Genomic DNA, 25551 nt, shown 5'->3' on the forward strand with positions numbered 1-25551 from the left:
AGCGAGAGCGAGAGCGAGAGCGAGAGCGAGAGCGAGAGCGAGAGAGAGAGAGAGAGAGAGAGAGAGAGAGAGAGAGAATATTCTAAACAGGCTATAACAAAGCTCCTTTGAATGGTTCCTGGGAGTGGCCAGGTGTGGCAAGCCATCCCTCAGCCAAAACGCTGAGTAATCAAGTTATAATGTTTGCAGTATTTCAGACTATAGGTTAGAAAAAGCACCCACAAAACAGTCTCCTAGGTTATTAAATATTTGGGCTGATGATTGTTTTGTTGAACTAGAGAAAATTATGTGTGATAAAATTGTTTGATGACTGAATGGATAATTCATTCTTTAAGCTCTATTTCTTCTCTCTCTCAAAAAAAAAAAAAAACACAACAACCAAAACCAAACTACTCTTTAATGCATAGTCAACCACATGGTTTTTGTGGCAAATGAAAGAGAAGAAAATTAGAGGTCATTTGGGGAATCATAGAGCAAATGGTACTTCCTACAAACAGGCGGATCTCTTTCCTCTATGTATTTTTAATGAAATATTTATTTCCAACAGTCAGAATTCTGTTCGGGCTTCCTTGGGCGTTGCCGAATTCCTGTTGCCGGAAGCATTTCTGTCCAGGTTTGACAAGCACTGAGCAGGAGGAGTGTTGCTGAGGGAATTCTGACATCAAAAGGGAGAAGGGACAAAGCTCTCTGATTTAAGCACAAGTCTCTTAAAAATCTTTGGGTCACAGTGGCGAGTGCACAGCAGCTGTTCAATAAATTATTGCGGTGAATTAGGTGTGAATCTTCTGCACTAGCCTTTGGGCCATTATGATTATTCCCTGGGCCTGTGCCTGCCTGAGGAATAGGCAAAGAGGTAAAATAATAAGTGCCACCATCAGGGAGCCCGCAGCATGAGCCGGATGATTGTTATGTATTGTGTCTTCATGTGTATGCGTATTTCATTTTACAGACGAGGACCGCGAGGCTGGCGGGGTTAAGCACTTTGTCTAGGACGGCTCAAGCAAGGAGAGGCACAGTGAGTTTCCCAATGTCTGACTGTGCCCCTAAACCCACATTTCCCCACGAGAGCTGGAGAGTGTAATTTTTGAAAGGCATCCTGCCACATTACCCTCTGATGACCTGCTTACTTCCACTCGCTCCGCTGATGCCCAAGAGTCTACCTTCAGAGTTCAACTCATTTAGTTTATGACTCTGATCCTGGTTAATAATAACCAGGCATCCGGGGAAGGGAAGCTATCAGTCAATCTTAGTTTGGCAAAACGAGGTGCTCTCATTCACTTAGACAACAAGCATTTATTGACTGCATACTGTCTATCAAGTGCGCGCCAAGTGTTGGTATTACGAGAATGAACGAGGCTTGGTCTTTATCCTTGAGATCCTTGTAGTCAGATAGAAGAGACCACGCAATAAACAGCTGATCATGAACGTGTATCGTAAACAAACACCAGGGAATCTTAGGTGAGCACAGCGGAGAAGCAGTTGGCCTAGTTGCAGGTACTTTCCTGGGAACAGATTTGCTAGGAAGGGCATCAGTCCCACTGGATGGAGGAGCTGCAGGGAGGCAGGAAATCCAGTCTCTGCAAAGAGCAGGCTCCACGAGAGCCCAGCTGTGGAATCCTAATCCCTGGGAACTTCATCCAGCACTTCGTCCTATCAGTTTGGTATTACGTATTTTGCTAAGCAGAATTTTATTTAATTTACAGACCCTCTTCCTTTATGATCGCCGCTCTGTTTAACTGGCACTACCTCTTGGGCCTTTGGCATTCTAGAAGGCTGAGCTATCCCGGTAGACGGGGAAAGGTAAAGGTTTGGGAGCTTTTCTTGGCACACCCTGTTTGAGAAGTATGAATCATTACGACCATCACATATTCCTTCTATTTCATATCATATTTCATCTTCCAGTCCCACGTGGCCTCCCAGGGTTGCCCTTCTGTATGTACGAATGTATATATTTAGCCCAAGGCAGGATCCGCCGACAGCCCTTCCTGCCCGAGCATGTTGGGGGCCTTTGGAAGCTGTGCAGACAACAGCAACTTCAGCCTGAATCATTTTTTTCACTCATGGACCAGCTGCCAAGAGGCATGAGTAAGAGCTGGGAGTGCAGGAGTGGGAGGGCGGCGGGAGTGCAGGCTGGGAGTGGTCACCGAGGGTGTGGTGACGGTTCAGGTGAGCAAGCCTTGCCTCTGCCCGGCAGAGGGTTGTTCCTACATCAAGGTCTTTCCGCGGCCCTCACTTTCCTTTTCTCTTGCTGTGCGTTTTCCAGGATAACTGTGACTCCAGGTAAGCAAAGCGTGGTGGCAGGGCTGGTGATTCCCCCTTTTCAGGAAGATTCTTAAAACCAAATAATGATTTGAGCTGCTTCGGGGTGGTGAAGGAAGTTGACATAGTGGTTATTGTCAGGGACAGGCTGTGGGCTGTCGTGCTGCTGCCTGCCACCCCCACACGGGCAGCACTCTGAGCTCTCGGTCCTTTGGGCACTGGCAACACTGTGTAGGGAGCGAAATCACTTAGCTGGACGAGGTGCGAATATGAAGCGATAACACGGATAGGAGGTTTGGGTGGCGGTGGTGGGGGGGCTGTGTGACAGTGATTTCTGGAGGGGAAGGTCTTTCTGAGGATCTTTTCAGCCCTGTCTGGGAATTCCCAATGAATTTTGTAACGCTAGCTTCAGAAAGGGCGTGCTGCTGGAAACCTGGAGAGACTCGGAAGGCATGTGAGTGTCTGGCTCCCCTTCCTGGTTGGGTGAGAGTCTGATTTTGGAACTGTTCTGCTTTTTGGCATTCTTAAGCACCCATCAGTGTTCGCTCACTAGCACCCACATTCTTCCAGGCAGGGGGTACTCTTTCTATTCCTAGGTTTCAGGACACTTGAAACAAGTTGCGTATTCCCCATGTGTGTTCTTGGGCAGCATGTCAGATGGGCTGGTTCATAGTTTCTTCCTCATAGACACTGGTTTTCATGGCTTCATGGAAGCGTATCATACTAAAGATCATTTAAGAGGCCAGGCTGTTCCGTTGGCTTGTACTCAGATGAGGTACAGATTTGCAGAGCTGAGGGGTTTAGCCACACTGCGGCTCAGCCCTTTATGTTGTGGAAGAGGAGTGGAGGTTCACAGAGGTGAAGTGGTGTCCACAGTCACACGCCTCTAAGTGTGGAAGAAGAACCCAGGCCTTCAGACTCACAGCTTGTGGACTTCTCCACAGCCCACGGCTGCTCTCAACGACTTCTTCACCCCTACGTCACCAACGAGGGTTTGTTTGTTTTTTTTAAAGATTTTATTTATTTATTTGACAGAGAGAGAGACAGCCAGCGAGAGAGGGAACACAAGCAGGGGGAGTGGGAGAGGAAGCATCAGGCTCCCAGCAGAGGAGCCTGATGTGGGGCTCGATCCCAGAACTCTGGGATCACGCCCTGGGCCAAAGGCAGACGCTTAACGACTGAGCCACCCAGGCGCCCCACCAATGAGGTTTTGAGTGGAATCAGGTGGGTCTCAAACCTCAGTCCCCTCCAGTCTGTGCAAGTGCTTGATGGGTGGAGAGACGGAAGCCTGCCGGAAGCAAGGATTCTCCGTATGACTCAGCGGGGTTCTTCTGTGCTTCCTAAGGCCTTGGATTCTCCTACTTTAGTCCCTCTGCTTCTCTTTGAAGGGATGCAGTCTGAGCGATTTCGGTGAGTCTGGTGCAGCAAGCCCGACTCTAGTTTACTGTTGGGCAGCAATGGGAAGGCTCAGCGGTCAAGCTCAGGCTTCTAAACAGAGTATCTGAGCGCAGGAGAGGCTCCCCCGCCATTGGCAAGTAAGCAATTGACCTTATTACTAATAGCTGCGTTGTCCTCTCCTGCTAAAAAAGCAGTTTTCACACACATCTACTCATTTCATAACTTCACTTAATCCTCATGAGATTCTTTCACGCTGTAGAAGCTGCGAGGTCTCCCATTTTCTTAATCTGGCTCTGACTTTTTCTTCTCGTGAGCGCAGATAGCAGACACTGTGTTTTTAGGCATTCCATTATAGTTATTATAATAGGCAAGGTTTCTCAAGACTCAGAGATTTTTTTCACCACGTTTTTCTTCATCTGTAAACCAAGGCCAGCTAGGCTAAATGATACCCACAATAATGTGACACCGTGAAAAGTCATTTTTAAGGAATGAAAAAATCGTGTACATAGCCGTGTGTGTGTGTGTGTGTCTGTGTCTGTGCACATGCACATAGAAGAACGGATCTATACATAAGGTGAACTTATCTTGTTCAAATATAACATGTTTGAGAGTGAAAGGGGCCCTCTTGCTAATGTCAGGACTACAGATACAGATAAACCAGGACTGTCCCAGGCAAAGTGGAACATATGGTCAACCTACCCACAAGGTCTTTCTCTCCTCCAAATCGTCGGCAGATGAAAAGTTTGAGGACCATTAGCTTAGGTGCATTAAAAACTTTAGCACGCAGGGGCCAGCGACCAGCTAGAGGTCTAGAGAAGTGAGCACACTGCCCTGCACACATCCTAGTGTACATGTCTCCACTCATTTGGGACCACCTGCAGTCTCTGAATTGGGTCTGTTCTCTCTGGCACACATTTTTGCATGGCTAACTCCTTCTCCTTCAGGACTTGCTTTTCTGTGACTTACTTGGATGTAACTGTCTCTGAGGAGACCTCACTAAGATTTTACTGTGAGTGAGTGGTCTCGCCTGAGGGCTCCCACAGTAACTGGTGCCCCCATCCAAATGCCAATCACACCATCACACGTGTCATGCCACATGACAGCTCTGCAGGGGCAGGAACTGTGTGTGTGTTCATTTATGACTTCCTCATGTCTAGCTCAGTGCCTGACACACAGGCGGTCCCCAGTTAATACTTGTTAAGTGAAAGTGGGGGAAAAAAGTCTCTCGGTATCTCTGAAGGGGTAATTGAGGACATGTAGGATTTTTGGAACTCTGAAGGCTTCCGAGAGAACACATGCCAGCGAAGACACAATTACTGAGAGGGAAGGTGATGAGGTGTGGTGGGGAGTACGTGGCTGGCAGCTGGTGGAAATGAAGATCTGGTTTTGTCACTCTCACTCCCTGTGTGGGTGGCCTGGGACAATCACTTCATCTCTGCCCGCCTTACTTTCCTCATCTGTAACGTGAAGGGGAGGAGCCAGCCTAGGTCCATTCCAAGATCTTGTCCCACTTGAAAGGTTTATGATTTTACGACTCAGTGCACACAACAGGCAACTTTGCAATAAATTCTGACAACTTTTTTGTTTGTTGCATTTGCATTTCTTACTTAAATTCCATCTCACTTTTCTCTGGTTAACATCAAAGTGCCTCTTAAACCTTTAAGTGACGAAAAGATGCAGTGTTTTCTATGTTGGAGCTGTAATGGAAATTCTCTTTATTTGTTATGATTTTCAGAAGGTTTTCATGAAAATGAAAGAAGTTCTCTCTGTAACAAAGTGAAAAGTAAAACCAGAAAAGTTGCAGCAATTTTAGCACTCTGAACATAGGTCATTAGACATGTACATTTATTATGTACCTGCATCAGGACTTGCTAATCTGTACTCTTTTCTAATTTCTACTCTTGTACACATAATTTTTATAGCGTTCGCTACCCAGAATGGTCTGTGTAGGACCTGACGCGTTTCCCCAGGCTTGTATTGCCAACATTTTTCTGAGATTTGCTCCTGCTTTGTCTTGCAGCATAGCGAGCTGGCAATTGGCTGTGGCCAAAGTCATTGCTTGGAACTACCTGAGACCAGATCGGCCTCAAGTGCTTTTAGGTGTTCACTTATGATCACCAAGCAAGTGATCAGAGTTACCACACAATTTCTAATTGATTACTTGCTTGGTGATTTTTTGTCCCTACCACCACTTCCATGTGCAGTCATTTTCTGCTTCTCTTGTCGAGCATCAAACAATGTTATTGCCTCTGGGACCTCAGATATTAAAGGGCTGCATGACCTTCCCCAACTTGAAGGAGACTTTTCTGAGAAAGGATCTTAAGACACACCTGTTTGGACTGAGGACTCTTCATGCAAAGGACCAGACTCTTGAAAGGGAGGGTCTGCCTCTGTTGGGAAAGCCTCAGCTGATAGACGTGTACTGATTGGTATTTTCCACCAGATGCCTGACTCTAAGTCATGAATTGCAACACAGTGTTAATTATATTGTGTAATCAACTGTATTAAAAGCACCATGACTCACACAGAACCCTTTAGACTAAATTTATCTTCAAATGCTATAAAGCATGAACGAAGAGTGCTTCACTTGAACGAAAGGAATATTTCCTTACCCTTCGATCCACTTCCAGGGGTTTGTAGTCAAAATTCCCTTAACGGGTTACTCCAAGGCCTTACACACAAGAAGAAAATCAAACTTTAAAAGTAGAGTTTGTTATCAATTATGCAAAATTATTCTAATTTCTCTTCTGGGTGGGAAATACATGCTGGGAAGGACTACTGATGCTTATTCAAGCAGAGCTGGTATGTTTTCATACTAGTATTAAAGTGATTAGGTGTTAAGTTGTAAAAGCTTTGCGAAGTTCCCAGTGCCCTGCGTTTAGGCTTCTCTCTTTGGTGAAGAAATAGCTCATTAGGCATCTCTCTGATGGAGAAATGACTTATGCTGAATTTTAGCTGTAGATGAAGTTAGCACTATGAACGTTAAATTTGCTGCTGGAGAAAGCCAGACTCCTAAAAGTCCACGACATGGATTCCCCAAACCTTTGTGAAGTTTCTTTTAATTTCTCTTTTAAGATTTTATTTATTTATTTGATGGAGAGAGAGAGATAGACAGTGAGAGAGGGAACACAAGCAGGGGCAGAGGGAGAGGGAGAAGCAGGCCTCTCTCTGAGCAGGGAGCCCGATGTGGGGCTCCATCCCAGGATGCTGAGATCATGACCTGAGCCGAAGGCAAGTGCCTAGCCCATTGAGCCACCCAGGTGCCCCTGAAAATGGGCCCACTGAGAGGGTCTTAGGGACTGCCAGGGGTCTCAGGACACCACCTAGCGAACCTGTACCAGACGAGAGACCTCAGACAAGCCTAGGTGCCTACTCACTGTTCTCCCCACTTTCCCAGGCCCCATATTTTTAACTGAACCCACCTTCTGCCTTTTCTTTAACTCCTCTGTGACTTGTTGCACTGCTCACACAGCCCAGGAAGCCCCGCATTCTACTTACTTGTCTCTGTATCCGCCCAAAGGGATCGCAGCCTCAGAGAAGGAGGGACTCAGTTGATAAACCTAATACTGTGTGGTGTGTCTTCCACGTTGTAGGTATGTACTCACAACAAAAACAATAACAGCTGTGTTTTTTCAGTGTTGCTGTGTGCTAGGTGCCCTCCTAAGACATGGCTGGCTGTATGAGTCTCCTAGGGCTGCTCACGGATTGTGGGGCTTAGAACAATAGAAATGTATTCTTCCACAGTTCTGGAGACCAGAAGCCCGAAATCAAGGTGTTGGCAGGGCCCTGCTCTCCCTGCGAGCTGTAGGGGAGAATCCGTCCTGTGCTTTTCTCTTAGCTTCTGGTGTTGCCCATGATCCTTGGTGTTGCTAGAAGCATCTCTTCGATCTTCTCTTCTGCCGTCTGTGGCCTTCTCCCTGTGTGTCATCACACCCTCTTCCCTTTGTGCATGTCTGTCTCTGTGTTTTTTCTCTCTTTTTTTTTAAAGATTTTTTTTTAATTTATTCGACAGAGATAGAGACAGCCAGCGAGAGAGGGAACACAAGCAGAGGGAGTGGGAGAGGAAGAAGCAGGCTCATAGTGGAGGAGCCTGATGTGGGGCTCTATCCCATAATGGCGGGATCATGCCCTGAGCTGAAGGCAGATGCTTAACCGCTGTGCCACCCAGGCGCCCCTCTGTGTTTTTTCTCTTGCTCTTACAAGGACCTCGGTCATGTTGGATTAGGGCCATCCTAATAACCCTAACTTGATTAAATCTGCAAAGATCCCATTTCCAAATAAGATCCCGTTTACGGGTACCCAGGAGTGGGACTTCAACATATCTTTTTGGGGGACACGTTTCAACCCATAATACTTACTAAATATTAAATTGAACCACACAGACTTGCTGTGATTTGACTGTTTTTCATCTGCAAAAACACTAATTTGGTGTGGTTTAACCTAAATCCTAATTGAAACAAAATCGGTGAATAAAACCAAATGATTTTGATCAATGTTGTCAGCTGTCAGCCAACATAACCTCATCCTTGTCCTTTGCTCCAGGCCCACAATGGATGCTCTACGACTGGCAAATTCGGCCTTTGCAGTTGACCTGTTCAAACAGCTGTGTGAAAAGGAGCCAGCGGGCAATGTCCTCTTCTCTCCAATCTGTCTCTCCACCTCTCTGTCACTTGCTCAAGTAGGCGCCAAAGGAGACACAGCGAATGAAATTGAACAGGTAAGCTCCATACCTTGTTTCTGCTTTGATTGCGAACAGGCTTATTAGAACACATAGGCAGTGCCTTGGGAGAATGAATGGGGGCTCTTGGGGAAAATTGTTCAGGATTGAGAGTTGTGCCATTTCTAGCATCCTCTTAATCAGTCTTTAAGCATGAAAGTTCATTAATCTGTCCTGCAACCCACATTTACAAGTACCATGTTGTGATGGAGAACCTGGGACCTGCTAAGGCAATCACAATCTTTATACTAACGGGTGGCCTTCGGCAAGTCTACCTGTTACATTTAAGGGTCCATCAGGATGGCGTTTGTTAAATGTGCCACTGCAAATACCCCCCGTCTTAGGCACAAAATTTATTGACAGCGTCATGCTTTATTTTAAGTTGCAGGCTCAACTGCATTCTACTCTATAATATATTCTACCCTATAATATAGTAATATATCCATATTAGATAAATATATCTGTGTTTACGTTGGTACAGAAATAACATTTAAAATTTTCCACCTTCAGGTAACAGGGATGAATAAGAAGATGGTTTGTGCTTTCTTATGTTTCAGAATACTCCCTGGGGCTTGAGTATCCCATTTGAGAAGAATGGACTAACATGTTTGCACCCCTCCCCCATATATGTTTATAGTTGTATGCAGATGCGAGTGTGTGTGTGTGTGTGTGTGTGTGTTTGTATGTGTATTTTTTTTTACAGTTTCTTTTTCGGCTATGGTTGACTATAGGTGATCTTCCAGATTGTTACAACATTTACCTTTATTTCAGTTTATCATTATTTTTCATTGTGATATAGTTGACATATAACATACTAGTTTTAGGTATACAATATAATGATTTGATATCTGCATATGTTGTTAAATGATCACCGTAGGGGCGCCTGGGTGGCACAGCGGTTGAGCGTCTGCCTTCGGCTCAGGGCGTGATCCCGGTGTTCTGGGATCGAGCCCCACATCGGGCTCCTCTGCTATGGGCCTGCTTCTTCCTCTCCCACTCCCCCTGCTTGTGTTCCCTCTCTCGCTGGCTGTCTCTATCTCTGTCGAATAAATAAATAAAATCTTTAAAAAAAAAATAAAATAAATGATCACCGTAGTAAGTCAGCATCTGACACCTTATATTACAAATTTTTTTGTCTTGTATGAGAAGTTTTGAGACCTACTGTCTTAACAACTTTCAAATGTACAATACAGTAATTATTAACTGTAGTCACCCTGCTGTACATTACATTCCCATGAATTATTTATTCTGTGCCTAGAAACTGTGTCCCCGTTACCCACCCCCCCAGCTGGTACGTAGATATGCTTCTCCTTCCATTCCAATATCATTTTTATGTTGCCCATTTTAAGTTCAATAGAATCTTTTTTCCCTTCAACTCGCAAGCATTTACAAAAGGAATGTCTTCTTATATCCATAAATTCCCGGAAAGTATGAGCCACAAAATATTATTTGGGTCAGGATGAAGAATTTACACTCGAAACTGAGCGGAGCTTGAAAAAGAAACTTCAGGTGTGGACAGAACACCTGTCTCTTCTCATCTGTCCTTCACTCCTGACTCCCCGACCCCTCTACCCCTATGCCATTTCTCCTTCCTCCTTCCTCATCTCCCCTTAGAGAAGGAATAGGAAAGAGAACTTCCTGGTAGTGAGTCTGTTCTCAATAATAAAGCTCTTTTCAGTACCTGCAATTGTTTTTCTGTAGTGGTTACCTGGGTTCCTTAATTTTCTGGTCTTTTTACTTGTCATTAGGCATGAGAGCTATGCACTGCCTTGGACCAGCCAATTTGACACTCCCCGCTGAGCATGGAGCCCAGCGCAGGGCCCCTGAGATCATGACCTGAGCCGAAATCGAGAGTTGAGTGCTTCACTGACCAAGCCACCCAGGCGCCCCTGTGACTCCCTCTTTGAGAGGGTAGTGTGAAAGAGGCCCCCTGCCGTATTAAGGTTTTGTGTCATCGGCACAGTGTGCCCATTTAGTGACAGTACCTGAGGTGTGGCAGTCAGGGTGGTTATCATGACTTAGGAGTGAGGAGAGGATCACCTTATGCTGACATCACGTTTTGGGGCACCATGAAGCAAAGGAGCTGCTGGGCTATGGGTTGAAACAAAAGAAGAGTTAGGACCAAAATGGAAGGATTCGAGTCTTCCAGAAGATAGCACTGAAGTTTTAAGTGACTTCAAATATTACCATAAGAATAATTATTAACATTTTTGAATCCATATGATGTTTTAGGTGTTTTGCATACAATATCTGTAGTGGTCATACTAACTCAGAAAAGTAGGTATTCTCAGTCCCTTTTACAGAGGGGAATGTGAATCTCTGAAGACCCAGGCAAGATTACATTTCCAGTGGGTACAAGCTGGGATTCCAAGACGGGCTCTCGGACGGTAGCCCACCCAGGGCAGCCAACCGTGGATGGTGGCTGCCTCCCATCAGCGAAGAGTCAGCACATTTGGTTAGAGCAACGGAAGGGGCTAGACTGATCCTGGCTAGAGACACTTCTCTCCCTGGATCTGATACCTGCCTGATGATTCTCTTGGTATTCATCTCTCTCTGCTGGTGTCTCAGCTTTAACCCAGCTTTACTCCTTCCCAAGTTCAAAAAGCCTTCTGTACGGGCATCAGAGACATCATTTTGAGGAATGGGCAAAATTTCCCCATCGTTGAATAAAGAGAAGACTATAATGGTAGTGTTTCTCAACTGGGGACAGTTCTGTTCCCTCCCATCCCAGGGACATTTGGTGATGCCTGGAGACATTTTTGGTTGTCATGAACGGAGGAAGGAGTGTTATGGGCAGTCGGTCAGGAATGCTGCTAAGCGGTCTACAATACCCAGGACAGCACCCCAAGAAGAATTATCCAGCCCCTAATGTCAATAATACTCAGGTTGAAAAGCCTCCTTTTATGGGGGCAAATGAGCAGGGAGGTGCTCATCCCCGCCCCCCTGCCCCTGGGCTGTGGACCATTGTCCCGTAGCCACTGCAGTAGGAAAAGGCAATGCTTCATGGGTAATGGATTTTTTTCTCTTCACAGGTCCTTCATTTTGAAAATATCAAAGACATACCATTTGGATTTCAAACAGTAACATCGGATGTGAACAAACTTAGTTCCTTTTACTCACTGAAACTAATCAAACGGCTCTACGTAGACAAATCTCTGAATCCTTCTACTGTAAGTGGGTTAAATCAAGTAGCCCAATTCCACTTTTTACGAGGAGTGGCGTTTTCACGTAGTTAGACCCATAACTTTGTTGTCGGTGATGTTCACTTTTAGGATGATCGTTTATGATTTCAGGCTTATCAAAAATAAGTCAGTCCTAGTGGAGAATGTTGGGGGGGATCTCCTGATCAGCTGAGGGGACCACCAAAGGTGGGGTGACCCGATCGGGTGGAGGCTGGCAGCTCGGGTGGTGAAAGCATTCACCCAAGGCAGAATAAAGGAGATGGAAGTTTACTGAATATACTGCAGGGAGTGGCAGGCAGGGCAGCAAGAGAGAGACTGTCTGCCAATGAGGCTGGGGTGAGGGGTTGTAGTTAAGGGGCAGGTGAGGAGGTATGGAACGTATGGAATTTTCCTGTTTTGGTTTCTGTGTCTGGGTGTAAGTAACCCATGGGTCAGGTAGGGCTTGTGGATATTTTGAGGGGGGTCGCCTAATGGGGCTCTGTGTATTTAGCCAGGGAGTAGGGGGCCCCTGTGGGCCCTTCTTCCTTCCTCAGGCTTCCATTGCTCAGGTTGATTGCCTAAAAGTGACCTCTACAGAGAGGCTGAAAATAGCGGCAATCACACGTAGCTAGAATCACATTACAGTCACATTACAGCTCAAAATATAGAAAAGCTTGTGGGTTTCTCTTTTCCCTCTCAAACATAACTAAATCTCACCCCTTCCTTCTAGTATCCTCACTGAGAGGAATAGAGAATGGAGGTTTTAACTCTCTAGTAAATATGTCTCCATAGATGCAAGACAGCTCACGTGTTAAACCTCTTTCTCCTTAAACAGCAGGGCCGGTGGCCTGGGTCAGCATTTTAAGTTCTCCACCTCATTTGTTCATGCATACAATGTTCTCTTGATGTTTCTGAAAATCAGTAAGAAAAATAGCAACTGCACGAATCAGTCACAAATTGGTTTTGTTTGCTTTCCTAGGCCGGTCACGTGGGCATCTATCCAAGGTAGCCCTACGTATTTAATTTCAGCTGTTTCTTGAAGGAATCATATAAAGTTCACTGTAGTATCCTTACATTTGACCCCAGAGTATTTCATAATATTTTTAAAAATCTGTATTTGAAACACAAAGCCGGCATTCTAGACTACTTCGTAGGGTTTCTTTCTCTACTTTTTTTTTTTTTTAAGATTTTTATTTATTTATTCAACAGAGATAGAGACAGCCAGCGAGAGAGGGAACACAAGCAGGGGGAGTGGGAGAGGAAGAAGCAGGCTCATAGCAGAGGAGCCTGATGTGGGGCGATCCCATAACGCCGGGATCACGCCCTGAGCTGAAGGCAGACACTTAACCGCTGTGCCACCCAGGTGCCCCTCTTTCTTTACTTTAGTAATGTGGAGTTGATTCCGTTTGTGTTTGCATGGTCAGAATTTCAATCTTTCCACATATAAAACGTAGACTGCCAGTTAAATAGTTTACCATAGTTTTACTACTTTCTGCTGTACTGTTTGTTTTTCTAGTCGAGATTTTTTTTTAAGATTTTAATTTATTTATTTGAAAAGAGACAGAGATGGTGACTGAGATAGCGACAGAGAGAGAGAGAGAGAGGAGGAGAGGGAGAAGCAGGCTCCCCGCTGAGTGGGGAGCCCGACGCAGCGCTCAATCCCAGGACCCTGGGATCATGACCTGAGCCGAAGGGAGACGCTTAACTGAATGAGCCACCCAGGCGCCCCTGGTCAAGATCTTTTGAGGACAGGAGTCACTAGATATTATTGTGACTTTATTCGTATTGCGTGAAGACATATATACACAGCCTTCTTTTCAGCCTACAATCACCCAGGGAATTAAAAAAGAAAAAATACTGAGATGTGAATTGTGGTCTGTGTATGGAAAAATTTTAAGAGCTCCCTAGGTGGTCCTGCAGGAGATGCTTAATACATTCTGTAGCTAGCCTTGAGGAGCGGGAAGCTCTTTATCTTGCCGAGCCTCCCGTGCTCTCGGGCGGCCCCAGCACTCTCAGTCAATGGCAACGCTCAGTCCCAAAGTTGGGTTGCTGTTAACAAAAGCAAACTGGCTGAGGCTATAGCTGCTCTCAAGAAATTCAAGGGACCCCCTGTGCCTAGGACATTTAATCAGGTATGTTTCGTTTGGTTGAACTTCCATTCCACATTTTGAGTTATTTCAACCAAACGTGGAGTTGAAAGAATTTTTTTTAAAGTCTACTTTTATTAAAAAATTTATTTGTGTGGTTATTTTTAGAAAAAGAGAGAGACAAGGGGAGGAGCAGAGAGAAAGGGACAAGCAGACTCTGTGCCACGCGTGGAGTCCAACATGGGGCTTGATCTCATGACCCTGAGATCATGACCTGAGCAGAAATCAAGAGTAGGATGTTTAAGGGACTGAGTCACCCAGGTGCCCTGAAAGACATTTTTTTAAAGACTGCTTTCCATTCCTCCTGCTGGGTGTGTATCATTTGCAAATTTACTGGTAATAGAACAAACAAGTGTGGGGGAGGGGGACCACCTGCATCAGAACTACCTGCGCATTTGCTAAAAGTGCACATTCCTGGCCTCAGATCACTTGAATCAAGATCAGTAGGGATGGGATTTGGGGTTTTGCATTTTTAGCAGGCATGTGATAGAATCCCTGCTGTTTTCTCTAGGGTCTGTATTAATTTCAGTGGGGATAGGAGTTTTCTACTCACAGAGTTCTCTCTTCTGTACATTTCTTCTATTCTTTTTTAATATATAAATTGAGGTTATATTCCTCTTGAAGTATTTTACATTGTTTTTAAAAAATTTTTAAGAGATTTTATTTGTTTATTTGACAAAGAGAGAGAGAGCACAAGTAGGCAGAGCAGCAGGCAGAGGGAGAGGGAGAAGCAGGCTCCCCACTGAGCAGGGAGCCCAGTGCGGGGCTCATCCTAGGACCCTGAGATCATGACCTGAGCCGAAGGCAGACACTTAACCTACTGGGCCACCCATTTCTTCTATTCTAAGATATATACACACACACACACACACATACACGCACACATTTAATGTTTCTAATTTGGAATTCATATTATCATTGTTGTATACATTTAATGTAGTGTTTCTTTTTTCCCCGCAAAGCTGCTACTACATTGATGGAGGGATTTAATAATTGATATTGCCGTAGAATTGAAGAAATGAAACCCTTTATGCTAAGAACATTCATTGATTTCCACGGGAGTTTCCATTTATGCAGTGTTACCGATTTTGAAAGGGTATTCACCAACCTGGACACTTACAAATCCTCTAGTTAGAATTGTGGAAGGACGCAATGGTTTGACTATGGACTTTAGGTACTTTGTGATTTTATGAACTGGATGTTTTTCAGGAGTTCATCAGCTCTACGAAGAGACCCTATGCGAAGGAGATGGAAACTGTTGACTTCAAAGACAAATTGGAAGAAACCAAAGGTCAGATCAACCAGTCAATCAAGGATCTCACGGATGGCAAGTATCCTTTACTTACTTGGACCCTGTCTTCTCACGAATCTTTCTGCTAAGCATGAACTTGAACATCTGGAGGCTTCCTCGGATGTTTTTGGTAGACAGGCTAAATTCTTGCCCTTCCAGCCATTTCAAACATGCGGAAGGATTCCCAGGCTTGTCCTACATCATCTTACGCTTGGCAGGAATTCCCGGTGCTTCAGTTTCCGTCCACCGTGCTATGCTCCCCAGTGAGCTACCAGCTCCCACACGCCTGCGGAGCTGTGCCTCTGACAGAGGGTGGCTTCCAGCAAGTCACTGGCGGCTTTCTCAATCTGGAAACGAAGGGTGTGGGCTTTAACTTGGTGCCTGAGGCCAACTTCAGCTGTTGTGGTTGCGAGAGGGACATACTTCTCCAGCAAGGCAGACTCGCTTCCTGTGTGAATGGCCAGTGGGATCCTGTCATGGTGCTAACCCAGAAATGACAGAGTCCTCCCCACAACTGCAGAGTGAGACCGTGGAGAGAACTTGGTCTTGGAGATCTTCAAGACCTGGATTCAAATCCAGACGCTGCCACTTTGAGCTGAGTTCCTTAGGTAGGGACCTCAGTTTACTGACTTGTAAAATGGGGCAGATGTTATCTGATTATTTTTCACATGGTTGTTGTGAGGATCAAGTTCAATCTATAGGGTAACAAATAATATATGATCACGAGATAACATATGGTAGCCATAGTTATGCATGCACACACACGAATGTATACATACATATATATCTGTTACTGAAATGATGCTGCTTTTCCTTCATAGGTAAAGAGAAAACTGGTGTAAGTAACACGAAGTTAAGCACAGTTTAAAGATGTATAAGCAAAAAGCAGTTGCTGTTTAAACTGCTGTGTAACAGTTTTGCTTCTAGAATTGCCAGATAATTGTATTTTCTCTATAAGGACCTTCAAAAAAATCTTCATAAACCTAAGATTTTACTGGAGAAGGTGGCTTAGTGAAAAGTCCTCTGAATTTAGAGTCAGAAGCTCAAGATTGAAGTTGAAACGACCGCCTACTAGGTCCCCTCCTTCTCTGGTCTTTCAGTTCCTTCCTTAACATGATTAGTATTCAACCCGTCATGTAACATTGGCAGGACCGGTTACATGAGCTCAGTGCAAAATGCAAATGCAGGGCCCATTTTTAAAAAATGTATTAAGGACTTCAAGGTGGTGACAGAGGAGCAGGAAACCAGAACAGGGCCCTGCACACTCCTGTCACAGGTCTGTGAAGTGGGCCCTGAGCTGCAGTGCGGAAGATCCCAGGGATTTGGTAAATGAAAATCCCTTGGAAAAAACATCAGTGCTATTCATATGTGAGGATTTCTTCATTTTATGACGAAGGAGGGAGCTGTTGTTCCTGTTGGGGACTGGATCTCTGCAGTAATAACCCTGCGGACTTTGATGCAAACAGGCATTTGCAACAGTGCCCTCTGGGGAGGGCGAGGTCAGCCGTAGGGTGAAGGGCTCAGCTCAGCCCTGTACTGAGGCACTTTCCAGGCCAGTGAGCCTCCCTGAGCCCCAATTTCCTTAAGTATAAAATGGCGATAATGAGCTTGGCCTTCCAGGATCACTGTGAGGTAATGCACGTGAAAAGGTTAAAATTACACTTGTGCATTTTCATTCCAGAGCACAGGCTGTGGAGTATGAAAGCCTCAGCTCTGAATCCTGAACCCGACCTTGCTCATGTGTCATCTTGGGCAAGTGACTTCACCCCCATGTCTCAGCTTCCTCATCTGTAAAATGGGGAGAAATACGTGCTATTGTGCCTGGGGAACATCTAGCACACTAGCTGGCACAGGATAGGCATTTGAAAGTCGTAGCTTGTGCTTCTCTTCTTCCTTTTCTTCCTTTCTTTTCCCTCCTTTCCCCTCTGCTCTCTCCCCGCTAGGTCTAAGTGTTCCTGTGGCAAGATAGGAGGAGAGAAAGAAACCCTTCTGAAATGAGGCGTGTGGGCTACCAGACGTTGGGCGGGTGGCTCCAGCAGTGATAAGTACCCAGGGAGCCAACGTGCGTGTGGATGTCGGATGTGGTTTGGAAGAATGACAGGTGCAATCTGGGGGTTTCCTACAATTGTTTGCAGGTCGCTTTGAGAACATCTTGGCTGACAACAGTGTCAGTGACCAGACCAAAATCCTTGTGGTTAATGCTGCCTACTTCGTTGGGAAGTGGATGAAGAAATTTCCTGAATCCGAAACCAAAGAATGCCCGTTCAGAATCAACAAGGTATGGGGGAGGGGCAGGGGGCAGCCGGTCAGAGGCTCCCTAGCTATAGATCCGAAAAATCATAGCAGCAGATGGGACCATAGGGTTTCACTCCAGTGAGGACAATTGAGTCACAGGAGATAGTGTGCCTTTCCTGAGACTAATGGCCGGGAGGAAGGTAGCAGACAAAGTACCATAATCCAGAGACATGCGCTCTTTTCCAGAATGTTTAGATTGTTTTGCTGGTGGTTGGCTTTCCTCCCTAGGACGGGCTGGCACAGGGGCCCGAGTTCTGTGTAAGCAAAACTTGAAATAGTTTGCTGATGGTGGGTGGCCTAGCGGCCGCAGGGCCAACCCACACACGATCTACACTGGGTAATAGTCAGTGAGCGCGCTGTGGGCTTTGGCGCTCAGCACCCAAGATGTGTCGTTTTTTGCGTCTAGCAAAGCGTGACTGGGCAGAAAGGAGGAGGAATGTGTGTTACTCCTTTACTGTGATTCAGTCATAAAGCTGGGTCCTGCCAGATCCTGGAGACTCGGACTCTAGGAAGAGAATGAATAAGGATGTGAAATGTCATTGATCTTTCCGTGTTTCATCTAACCAAGCAGTAAAACACTGCTCCAGGCTGTGTTGGGATACGCCCTCCTTTTGAATGCGACTTTTCTTTTGTTTCCTTTGTATTGCTTTTGTAGCCCATAACCTCTTCCAGTGATGTTACTAACCTCCCCCCCCCCCACCTCGCTGGTCCCTTGGTGTTTCCTTTAAGGGTAGACGGAGTTGATGAAGTGATATTATTAAAAGTTCAGTATAGTGCTTATGCGGACAAAGTGAATGTACGCGCACACATGTCTTGGAATGGTCCTTATTTAGTCCTGTGTTAAGAAGATATGTCTCTCGATTTAGGTTTCAGAAGTGGGATTATTGGGGCGCCTGGGTGGCACAGCGGTTAAGCGTCTGCCTTCGGCTCAGGGCGTGATCCCGGCGTTATGGGATCCGAGTCCCACATCAGGCTCCTCGGCTGTGAGCCTGTCTTCCTCTCCCGCTCCCCCTACTTGTGTTCCCTCTCTCGCTGGCTGTCTCTATCTCTGTCAAATAAATAAATAAAAAAATCTTAAAAAAAATAAAATAAAAGAAGTGGGATTATTGTATCCATATTTGGTGCTCATAAGTGAAATCGGTGATGGTTTTGGTGGCCACAACTATATGCAAATTCATATGACTAGCGGTCTAACTTGGTGGAGATTTTTAGACAAATCTGTATCTTCTTTAAGAGGAATAAATGCAAGAACCCGCAGTTAATTTCAAAAGGAATATGTTTTTCTATCACAGTTATGTTTCCGGTTGTACATAGAATCGAAGTCTCTAGTTATCTATCAGCCAAATAATTAGTGAGCGACTACTATGTTCCGGAATCTACCAAGATAATTAGACATGGTTTCTGCTTTGACTGTGGCCTAGTTGGGGTGGGGGATGGAAAGACAGTCACATAAATAAATATTCTAACCATGTGACAAATACTGAAATAGAAGTGTTAGAAAAAGTAAACTATGGTCTCGCTCTGCTTGAGAGAGGTGTTGGGGGAAATGCAGTTTACTGTTTGAAGATCCCAGATAAAAGTTTTTCTGCAATACCATCCTCCAGGCCTGATAGGAAGTTTGAAATCTCCCCTAAAAGAGATTCAGTTAATAGGCAAATATCCCATGGGAGGTATAGATTGAAATAACAGGTCACACTAAATTACTATCAGTCTCTTCCTCTTGAGTATGAACTAATTTTCCTTTAGAAAATCAGTGTCTTTGTAGTAGAGATACAGAGCCAAATATTAATGGGGGCAGAGAGAAGGAAGGGCCTGGAGAGAAAAGCCTGGGCGCTAAGTTCTTTTTGAGGAGTGAATGCACTGGAGCTGGAAGCAACTTCGAGATAATTCTGTTACATAATATTCCCATTTAAAAAATTATGAACTATTTCAAGCGTACAGAAAATTATAGGAATAATAAAACAAACACCGTTGTACCCAACAACCAGCTTTGTAAATCTTTATATTTTGTCTTATTTCAGATATTTTAAAGAAAAAAAATAGAGCAACAGATGGGGCCCTGTGCAGCCCCTCCCCTCCCATTTCCTTCTCTCTTCCTCCCCAGAGGCAGCGATCATTCTGAAATGTCCAATTCCCTCATTCTACTGACAGGGAAACTGAGGCCCAGAGAAGTTAAGTGACTTGTGCAAGATCACGGCATCTGTTTATGTCACATTTGAGACTGAAACCCGAGGTTCTGAACTCTAATCCAGATTCTTCATCTGCTCAGATCCGAGTAGGTTGGCCGTACAGGAAGAGGGTGACAAAACCAAAGGAGAACAGAGGACAGAACAAATGTGATGTTTGTCCTGCTACATGCCGAGTGTTCTCTCTTTCGTGTTCTAGTAGGAAAAGCTGCATAAGGAGACATGTGGTTTGCATTAGAACTTACTTTCAAGTCAGCTCCAGCAGGAATGAGCTTGTACTTACGAGCTTCTACGAAGACTGAGTCAAAATTTCCCTGTGTTTTCAGTCTTACTGTCTTATTGTTAATGTTTTATATACGCAAGTACAGTATTATGTATAGTTCCTGAAATAGATTGGAATTATGAGGCCTGTGAATAACTTTCCAAAGGAAGTCATTAACTGTCAGGGGCTGGTCTGTGATGGTTTGGGTCCAGATGGGGGATTGCGCCATTACGGTCTGAAACTGTAACAAGAACAAATGTGTGTGTGTGTGTGTATTTGTGCTTGTGTAACTTGAAAAGCAAGCGGTCCAAATTTCTTCTCCTCTTACAGACGGACACCAAGCCCGTGCAGATGATGAGTATGGAGGCCACGTTCTGTATGGGCAACGTCGACGGTATCAGTTGTAAGATCATAGAGCTTCCCTTTCAAAATAAGCATCTCAGCATGCTCATTCTGCTGCCCAAGGATGTGGAGGATGAGTCCACGGGCCTGGAGAAGGTGAGGAGGGAGGCGGGGGTGCAACACGCAGGTGCCACTTGCCGTGACACGGAGACGTGCAGCCGGCACAGTGTGTGGCTGTGACACTGCCCTGCCTTCCACGTCACTCGCTCAGTCATCTCCAAGGGTCTCGTGGTCCTTCTGGGCCTTTCTCTTTAATAGGAAAACATTTACTCGGCACTTGTGAGGAGCCAGGACTGTGAGGTCCCACGTGCGCCTTCTCGCTGGTGTCTCGCCACAGGCCCGTGGGCACCTGGGAGGCGCTCTCTGTGCCCTGTTGGCCGGGGAAGTGAGGCACAGCGGGCGCCGCGCCTGGCTGCGGGCACGTAGGTTGTCAGCGGCATGGAGAACTGGACTTGAGCCAGGAAGTTGGACTGTGTGTTCGTAATCTAGTCTCGGGTACCTGTTGGTAGCACGTTGCCTCAGCGCGCTGCACGCGTCACGACCGAGGAGCCGGTCGTCTGCTCAGGACTCATCGGTCCGCGGTTTGCTTTAGGTCCGCTGTGTGTGTGGTACCGTGTGTGGGTTCTGAAAAGCTCTTTTAATGCGTACAGATCTATGAGAGTTTATTACGCGCCGTCCTTTCTGTAGGTTATTAGAGGCCCAGGGTCGACCTGGAGGTTCGTGTGCCTGCGAGTGGTGCTCTAGCTTCCGCTCTGCCCTGGAAACCCAACCAGCCCCCCACCCCCGGCCACCTGTTCCCCCTCCGCCCTCCCTTCCCGGCTTCCCTGGCTCCCCTCTGCCCGGGCCTCGGCCCTCGGCCAGGGAGAAGGACTGGCTCTTTGAGGAACCCAGAGGTCACCGGCTTCATTTCCAGTCATGCCTCAGTTACTCCCTGGCTTTCCTGGGGACCATCCAGCCCTCAGTCAGTCTCCATCCCACCTGCTGCTTTAATGGTGGTCACACTTCCTCCATCCCTGGCCTGCATTGCTCTTTTATTCACTGCTCTCCCTCTTTCTCACTCTACTCCATGCCTTGGTCTCTTTTCTCCTGCAGCCCTTGCACTTTCCCTTACGGGAAATACCCTCATACCGATCTTTTTCTGATTACAGTACAGAATGGGAGAGACTGATCTCTTGCGTCTCAGGGAGATGCAAGAATAGCTTAGCGTTGGCCTCCTGGGGCTGCCATAATTAAGGACCGCAAACTCAGTGGCTTAAACAGCAGGAATTTATTCTCTCGCAGTGCCTGAGGCTAGAAATCCAGGTGCAAGGAGATGGTTCCTGCTGAGGGGTGTGAGGGAGACTGTTCTAGGCCTCTCCCCTGGCTTCTGGAGATGGGCTGGCAATCTTTGGCCTTCCTTGGCTTGTAGATGCATCACTTCAATTTTTGCCTCTGTTCACATGGCTTTCTCCCTGTGTGTGTGTGTGTCTGTGTCTAAAATTTTCCGTTTTATAAAGACACAGGTGATGTTAGGTTAGGGCCCACCTTAATGAACTCATCTGAATGACACGCACAAGGATCCTGTTCCCACATCAGGTCATGTTCTAAGGCACTGTGAGTTAGGACTTCAACACATGAATTTATTTTGGGGGGGATACAATTCGACCCATAACACATACATAAGGGAGGGGGCAAAAAGCTTTTGTCTCTCTGAATAGTCTTTTGAGTTATGGATCAATTTTCTTCCCTTTCTTCATTCCCAGATAATAAGTGGATAAGAGAATATACCTTTTGGTACCTTCCGGTTCAACAATTGTAGTTACTACGGCAATCTTTTGGTCCGAATAATTTGTCGTAAATGAAACAGTAGTCGTTGACAACGTAATTATCGTAGATTAACAGGGGAATCCAATGGGGCCCTCCCCCACAACAAACCAAACAAACAAACAAGCTTGTGCCCAGTCTGTGACCTTGCCCTGGTACTGATGTCTGTGGGGTTTCAGCTGAGTAACTTCAGTGCGGGATTGCCGCATGATAGGAAGAGTCAAGGTACTGTCCTTCTCTCTTGGACGTGCATCTCTCCTTAGACAGTGGGGAGGTTGGCAGGGCCAGGAGCAATGTAAGATTTGCTCAATGAAGAATTTTATGACTAAACCATTTTATGCGTCATTGCAAATCTCTCATTTCTGAAACCACCAGCTGAAATGGATGCATTCATCACCTCGGGTCTTCAAGAATGACCGTAGACAGTTCAAGTTCTCATTTTAGAAAGAGGAATTTTAGCTTTAATTTGCGTTACTAATTTTGATGCCATGCCAAGTACATGAATATTCTGGATTTCCTAGTAGAGAAGTTAAAGTAAGCGTTCAAGAAATAGTGTATCTAAAAACTCCTCTAATTTTATTTTACTTCCCTCTTATTAATGCAACAGCATCATCTACGTGTTCTCTTCTTCTTTACAGCTTCAAAGAAATGCCCTCAGACATTTCAGTGCAAAGGGCCCATTGTTGGAGCGTGGGGTCCTGGGTGGCTGGGTGCCTCTTGGGTAAGGGGAACTAGGCACATGCCCAAACTGTAGGACTGACTCCAGGTTCAGTGGCCCATCTGCGCTGTTTCAACACTGGGCTCACAATGGCAATTCCTGTTTTCAATCAAACAGGATCTTTTACAACTGGGAATAAAAAAAATAATAATAATTTCCTCTCCTTTGGGTCCTTCAGGTTGAACAACAGCTCAACTCAGAGACGCTCTTGCAGTGGACCAATCCCAGCACCATGGCCAATGCCAAAGTCAAACTCTCCATTCCAAAATTTAAGGTGGAAAAGCTTGTTGATCCCAAAGCTAGTCTGGAAAACCTAGGGCTGAAAAATATCTTTAATGAGGATACATCTGATTTCTCTGGAATGTCAGAGACCAAGGGAGTGGCCCTCTCCAATGTTATTCACAGAGTGTGCTTAGAGATAACGGAAGATGGTGGGGATTCCATAGAGGTGCCAGGATCGCGAATCCTGCAACACAAGGATGAATTCAATGCTGACCACCCATTTATTTATATCATCAGGCACAACAAAACGCGAAACATCATTTTCTTTGGCAAATTCTGTTCTCCTTAAGTGGCAGAGCCCAGGTTAAGTCCCACCTGACTTTCTGTAAACTCTGCATCCAAAGAATCACTTTCTAAATACAATAAATTGTTAATATTGCTGGATTAGGAAGCAGCTGGTGCTTGACATGTGTAACCCTCACACTAATAGGGCCTTCTTTTCCAATCCTTTCTTTTATTCTCCCTGCCCCCCATGCCGCCATAAACCACAATGCTTTTAATGAAAAGGAGTTCCCGTAGAGGAAAAATACGTACTCATTACTTGCCAAATTATCTAGGGTTATGGGCAGGAATGCAGTCTTGCGCAATGAAAATTCCTGTAAGGAGGATCTGGAGGATTTTAGAGATTCACCTTCCTTCACTGGGATACAGAATGTTCCAGATGTTCTCACTTCCCTGAAAGACGTGGGATCCATGAAACTTTCCTGGCTCCGGCGGAACTTGGGCACATGTTCAGGCTGCTGTCGGCCCCTAGCTCCTTTTGCTTAAACTGTGGTCCCAATGTTTTCTTCCAACTCTTGACTTTTTGGGATTTTAGAAAGTTAACATGTTGCACATAGTATATGTTATGGAAGGAACTCCTTCGATAGAGTGTGGGACAGTACCCTATAAATCAACACTTTAATATTTCTGCCATAAAACATAGAATATTCACACACAATGGATAAAGACTCCCAGAAGCCCGTGTCAAGTTTTACTGCCAAACGAGTGTGCCAAGAGAAAGCTTCTTGTTTTCAGAAATTTTTGAAATTTTGGAAGGTTGGGGAAGGCATTGCAGACCCATAGTAGCAGAAATGCAGCAGGTCGAGGGGAGGTTAGATTTTATTAAAAATCCACTTTCACTTTCGACAGAACACGCACGTGGTCACTTGGCTGGTGGTAGGCCACTTGATGGGCAGGGAATGCGGACAGCCTCAACGAAGCTCTGGGTGTCTGATGACCAGGGACTTCAAACACATGGGGATTTTTAAGGTAGCCGATAAAAAGAGTATTTTTGAGTGTTGAAGGCACTTGTCTGTCTACTGTGCTAGTGGGAAGGGGAAAGGAGCTAATGCCTTTGGAAAAGAGAATAATGGCAACTGGGGTGTTCTCGTGCCTTGACATGTATGTTTCCAGATCATGGGTTTAGTTACGGTACGTAGCTAGTTAGTAACTTACATTGACCATAATTGGTGCAGTTGGTCTGTGACGTTATCTGTGCTGCAGGTACATGGGTTAACTCACTACCAAAAGAGCACATTTGCTGAAAATGTCACGACATTCCTTCGCCCATCTGTTCTCTGGCATTCATTGTAAATAGGTTCAACTTTCTTCTTGCTCCAAAGGTTCAATATTGAATGTCTTTTATGCCACTGACAATTAAATATTATTGAACTACATGTCTTGTTTTTTTCGTGACATTAGATTTACTCTTTTGAAATGGAACCAAGCCATCATTTACAAAAGTGTTCCTGTAGGTAAATGCTTTTTGAGGCCACTGATGGAAAATGAAAAGGAGTAAGAATAATTACTGTTCTTATTCTCTTCTCTTCCTTTCTTCCTGCCCACCAGGCTTGCTTCCTCCCCCATTCCCTTTCATCGTTGGGGGGCAAGGACCAGGGGGGTGCTGGGATCACTTTTCCCTATGTGAAAGTATGCAATGAAATGAGAGGCCTGGCAGGAGGACATGGAACTTTTCTCCAGCAGAAAAGTTCGGGCCCAGCCTCAAAATCGCATTTTATTAAGTAAGCTGTATGGGCTCAAGATATTTGTAAGTACATTTTTCTCAACGTACATTTGTTTTAAATCAATTACACCATCCCTGAACCCAATATTCAGCGTAGCCCTTGTCCTGTCCCTGTGCTGTGCTCCAACAAAATGTGTCCCCTGTTACGGTAATTGCTGAGCACAGAGAGTGACAAATGCTCCCCAACCCCCCAAAAGGAAAAAACCGTTTGTGCAGAGTTTCTGGGGGTGACCCAAACCAGGTCTTGCCGCTCTTGGCTCATCACTCCCTCTAGGCTACAAAACACAAAAATGTTTGGGGACTATTTCGGGGCAGGAAGGGATTAGTGCCTCTTTAAGTCAAGTGTTCAGGGAGCTTAAAGTATCTCCTGGAATTTGGAAAGTACTGGAAGTTTTGATTAACTCTTGCTGGGATACTTTAATCCAGTGGTTTTCAACTAGGGGCAGTTCTATCCCTGAGGGGATATTACGTTATGGTCAAGAATTCTCGATATTCTACCATGCCCAGAACAGGCCCAGAGCAAAGAATGCCCCCACAACGCCAACAGCGCCAAGGTTGGGAAAGCTGGGACCCTATCTGAAGGACAGAGGCTGGCTGGAGGGGTCCCTGAGGCAGAGCAGGGAGA

General features: G+C 45.5%; 1 protein-coding gene across 10 annotated transcripts in view; it reads left to right on the plus strand.

The window, feature by feature from the left end:
• SERPINB5 (serpin family B member 5) overlaps positions 1–24575 on the plus strand; it is a 36275-nt gene extending 11700 nt beyond the window's left edge. For 2 of the 10 annotated variants that reach the window (XM_034642464.1, XM_019797820.2), the window contains 8 exons: positions 950–1015; positions 7178–7250; positions 8200–8374; positions 11407–11544; positions 14892–15009; positions 17109–17251; positions 20047–20214; positions 22818–23210. In XM_034642464.1, coding sequence (XP_034498355.1) covers positions 8207–8374; positions 11407–11544; positions 14892–15009; positions 17109–17251; positions 20047–20214; positions 22818–23210 — 1128 coding nt within the window. In that variant the 5' untranslated portion in view covers positions 950–1015; positions 7178–7250; positions 8200–8206. Of the gene's footprint in view, positions 1–547; positions 614–949; positions 1016–1703; positions 1801–2122; positions 2281–7177; positions 7251–8199; positions 8375–11406; positions 11545–14891; positions 15010–17108; positions 17252–20046; positions 20215–22817 lie in introns of those variants that run through there. The other 8 variants (XM_034642461.1, XM_034642460.1, XM_034642465.1 and 5 more) reach the window with 7 other exon arrangements.
• Positions 24576–25551: the final 976 nt, after the last annotated feature.

This window comes from Ailuropoda melanoleuca, chromosome 14 (assembly GCF_002007445.2).
Source record: "Ailuropoda melanoleuca isolate Jingjing chromosome 14, ASM200744v2, whole genome shotgun sequence".
Classification (NCBI taxonomy): domain Eukaryota; kingdom Metazoa; phylum Chordata; class Mammalia; order Carnivora; family Ursidae; genus Ailuropoda; species Ailuropoda melanoleuca.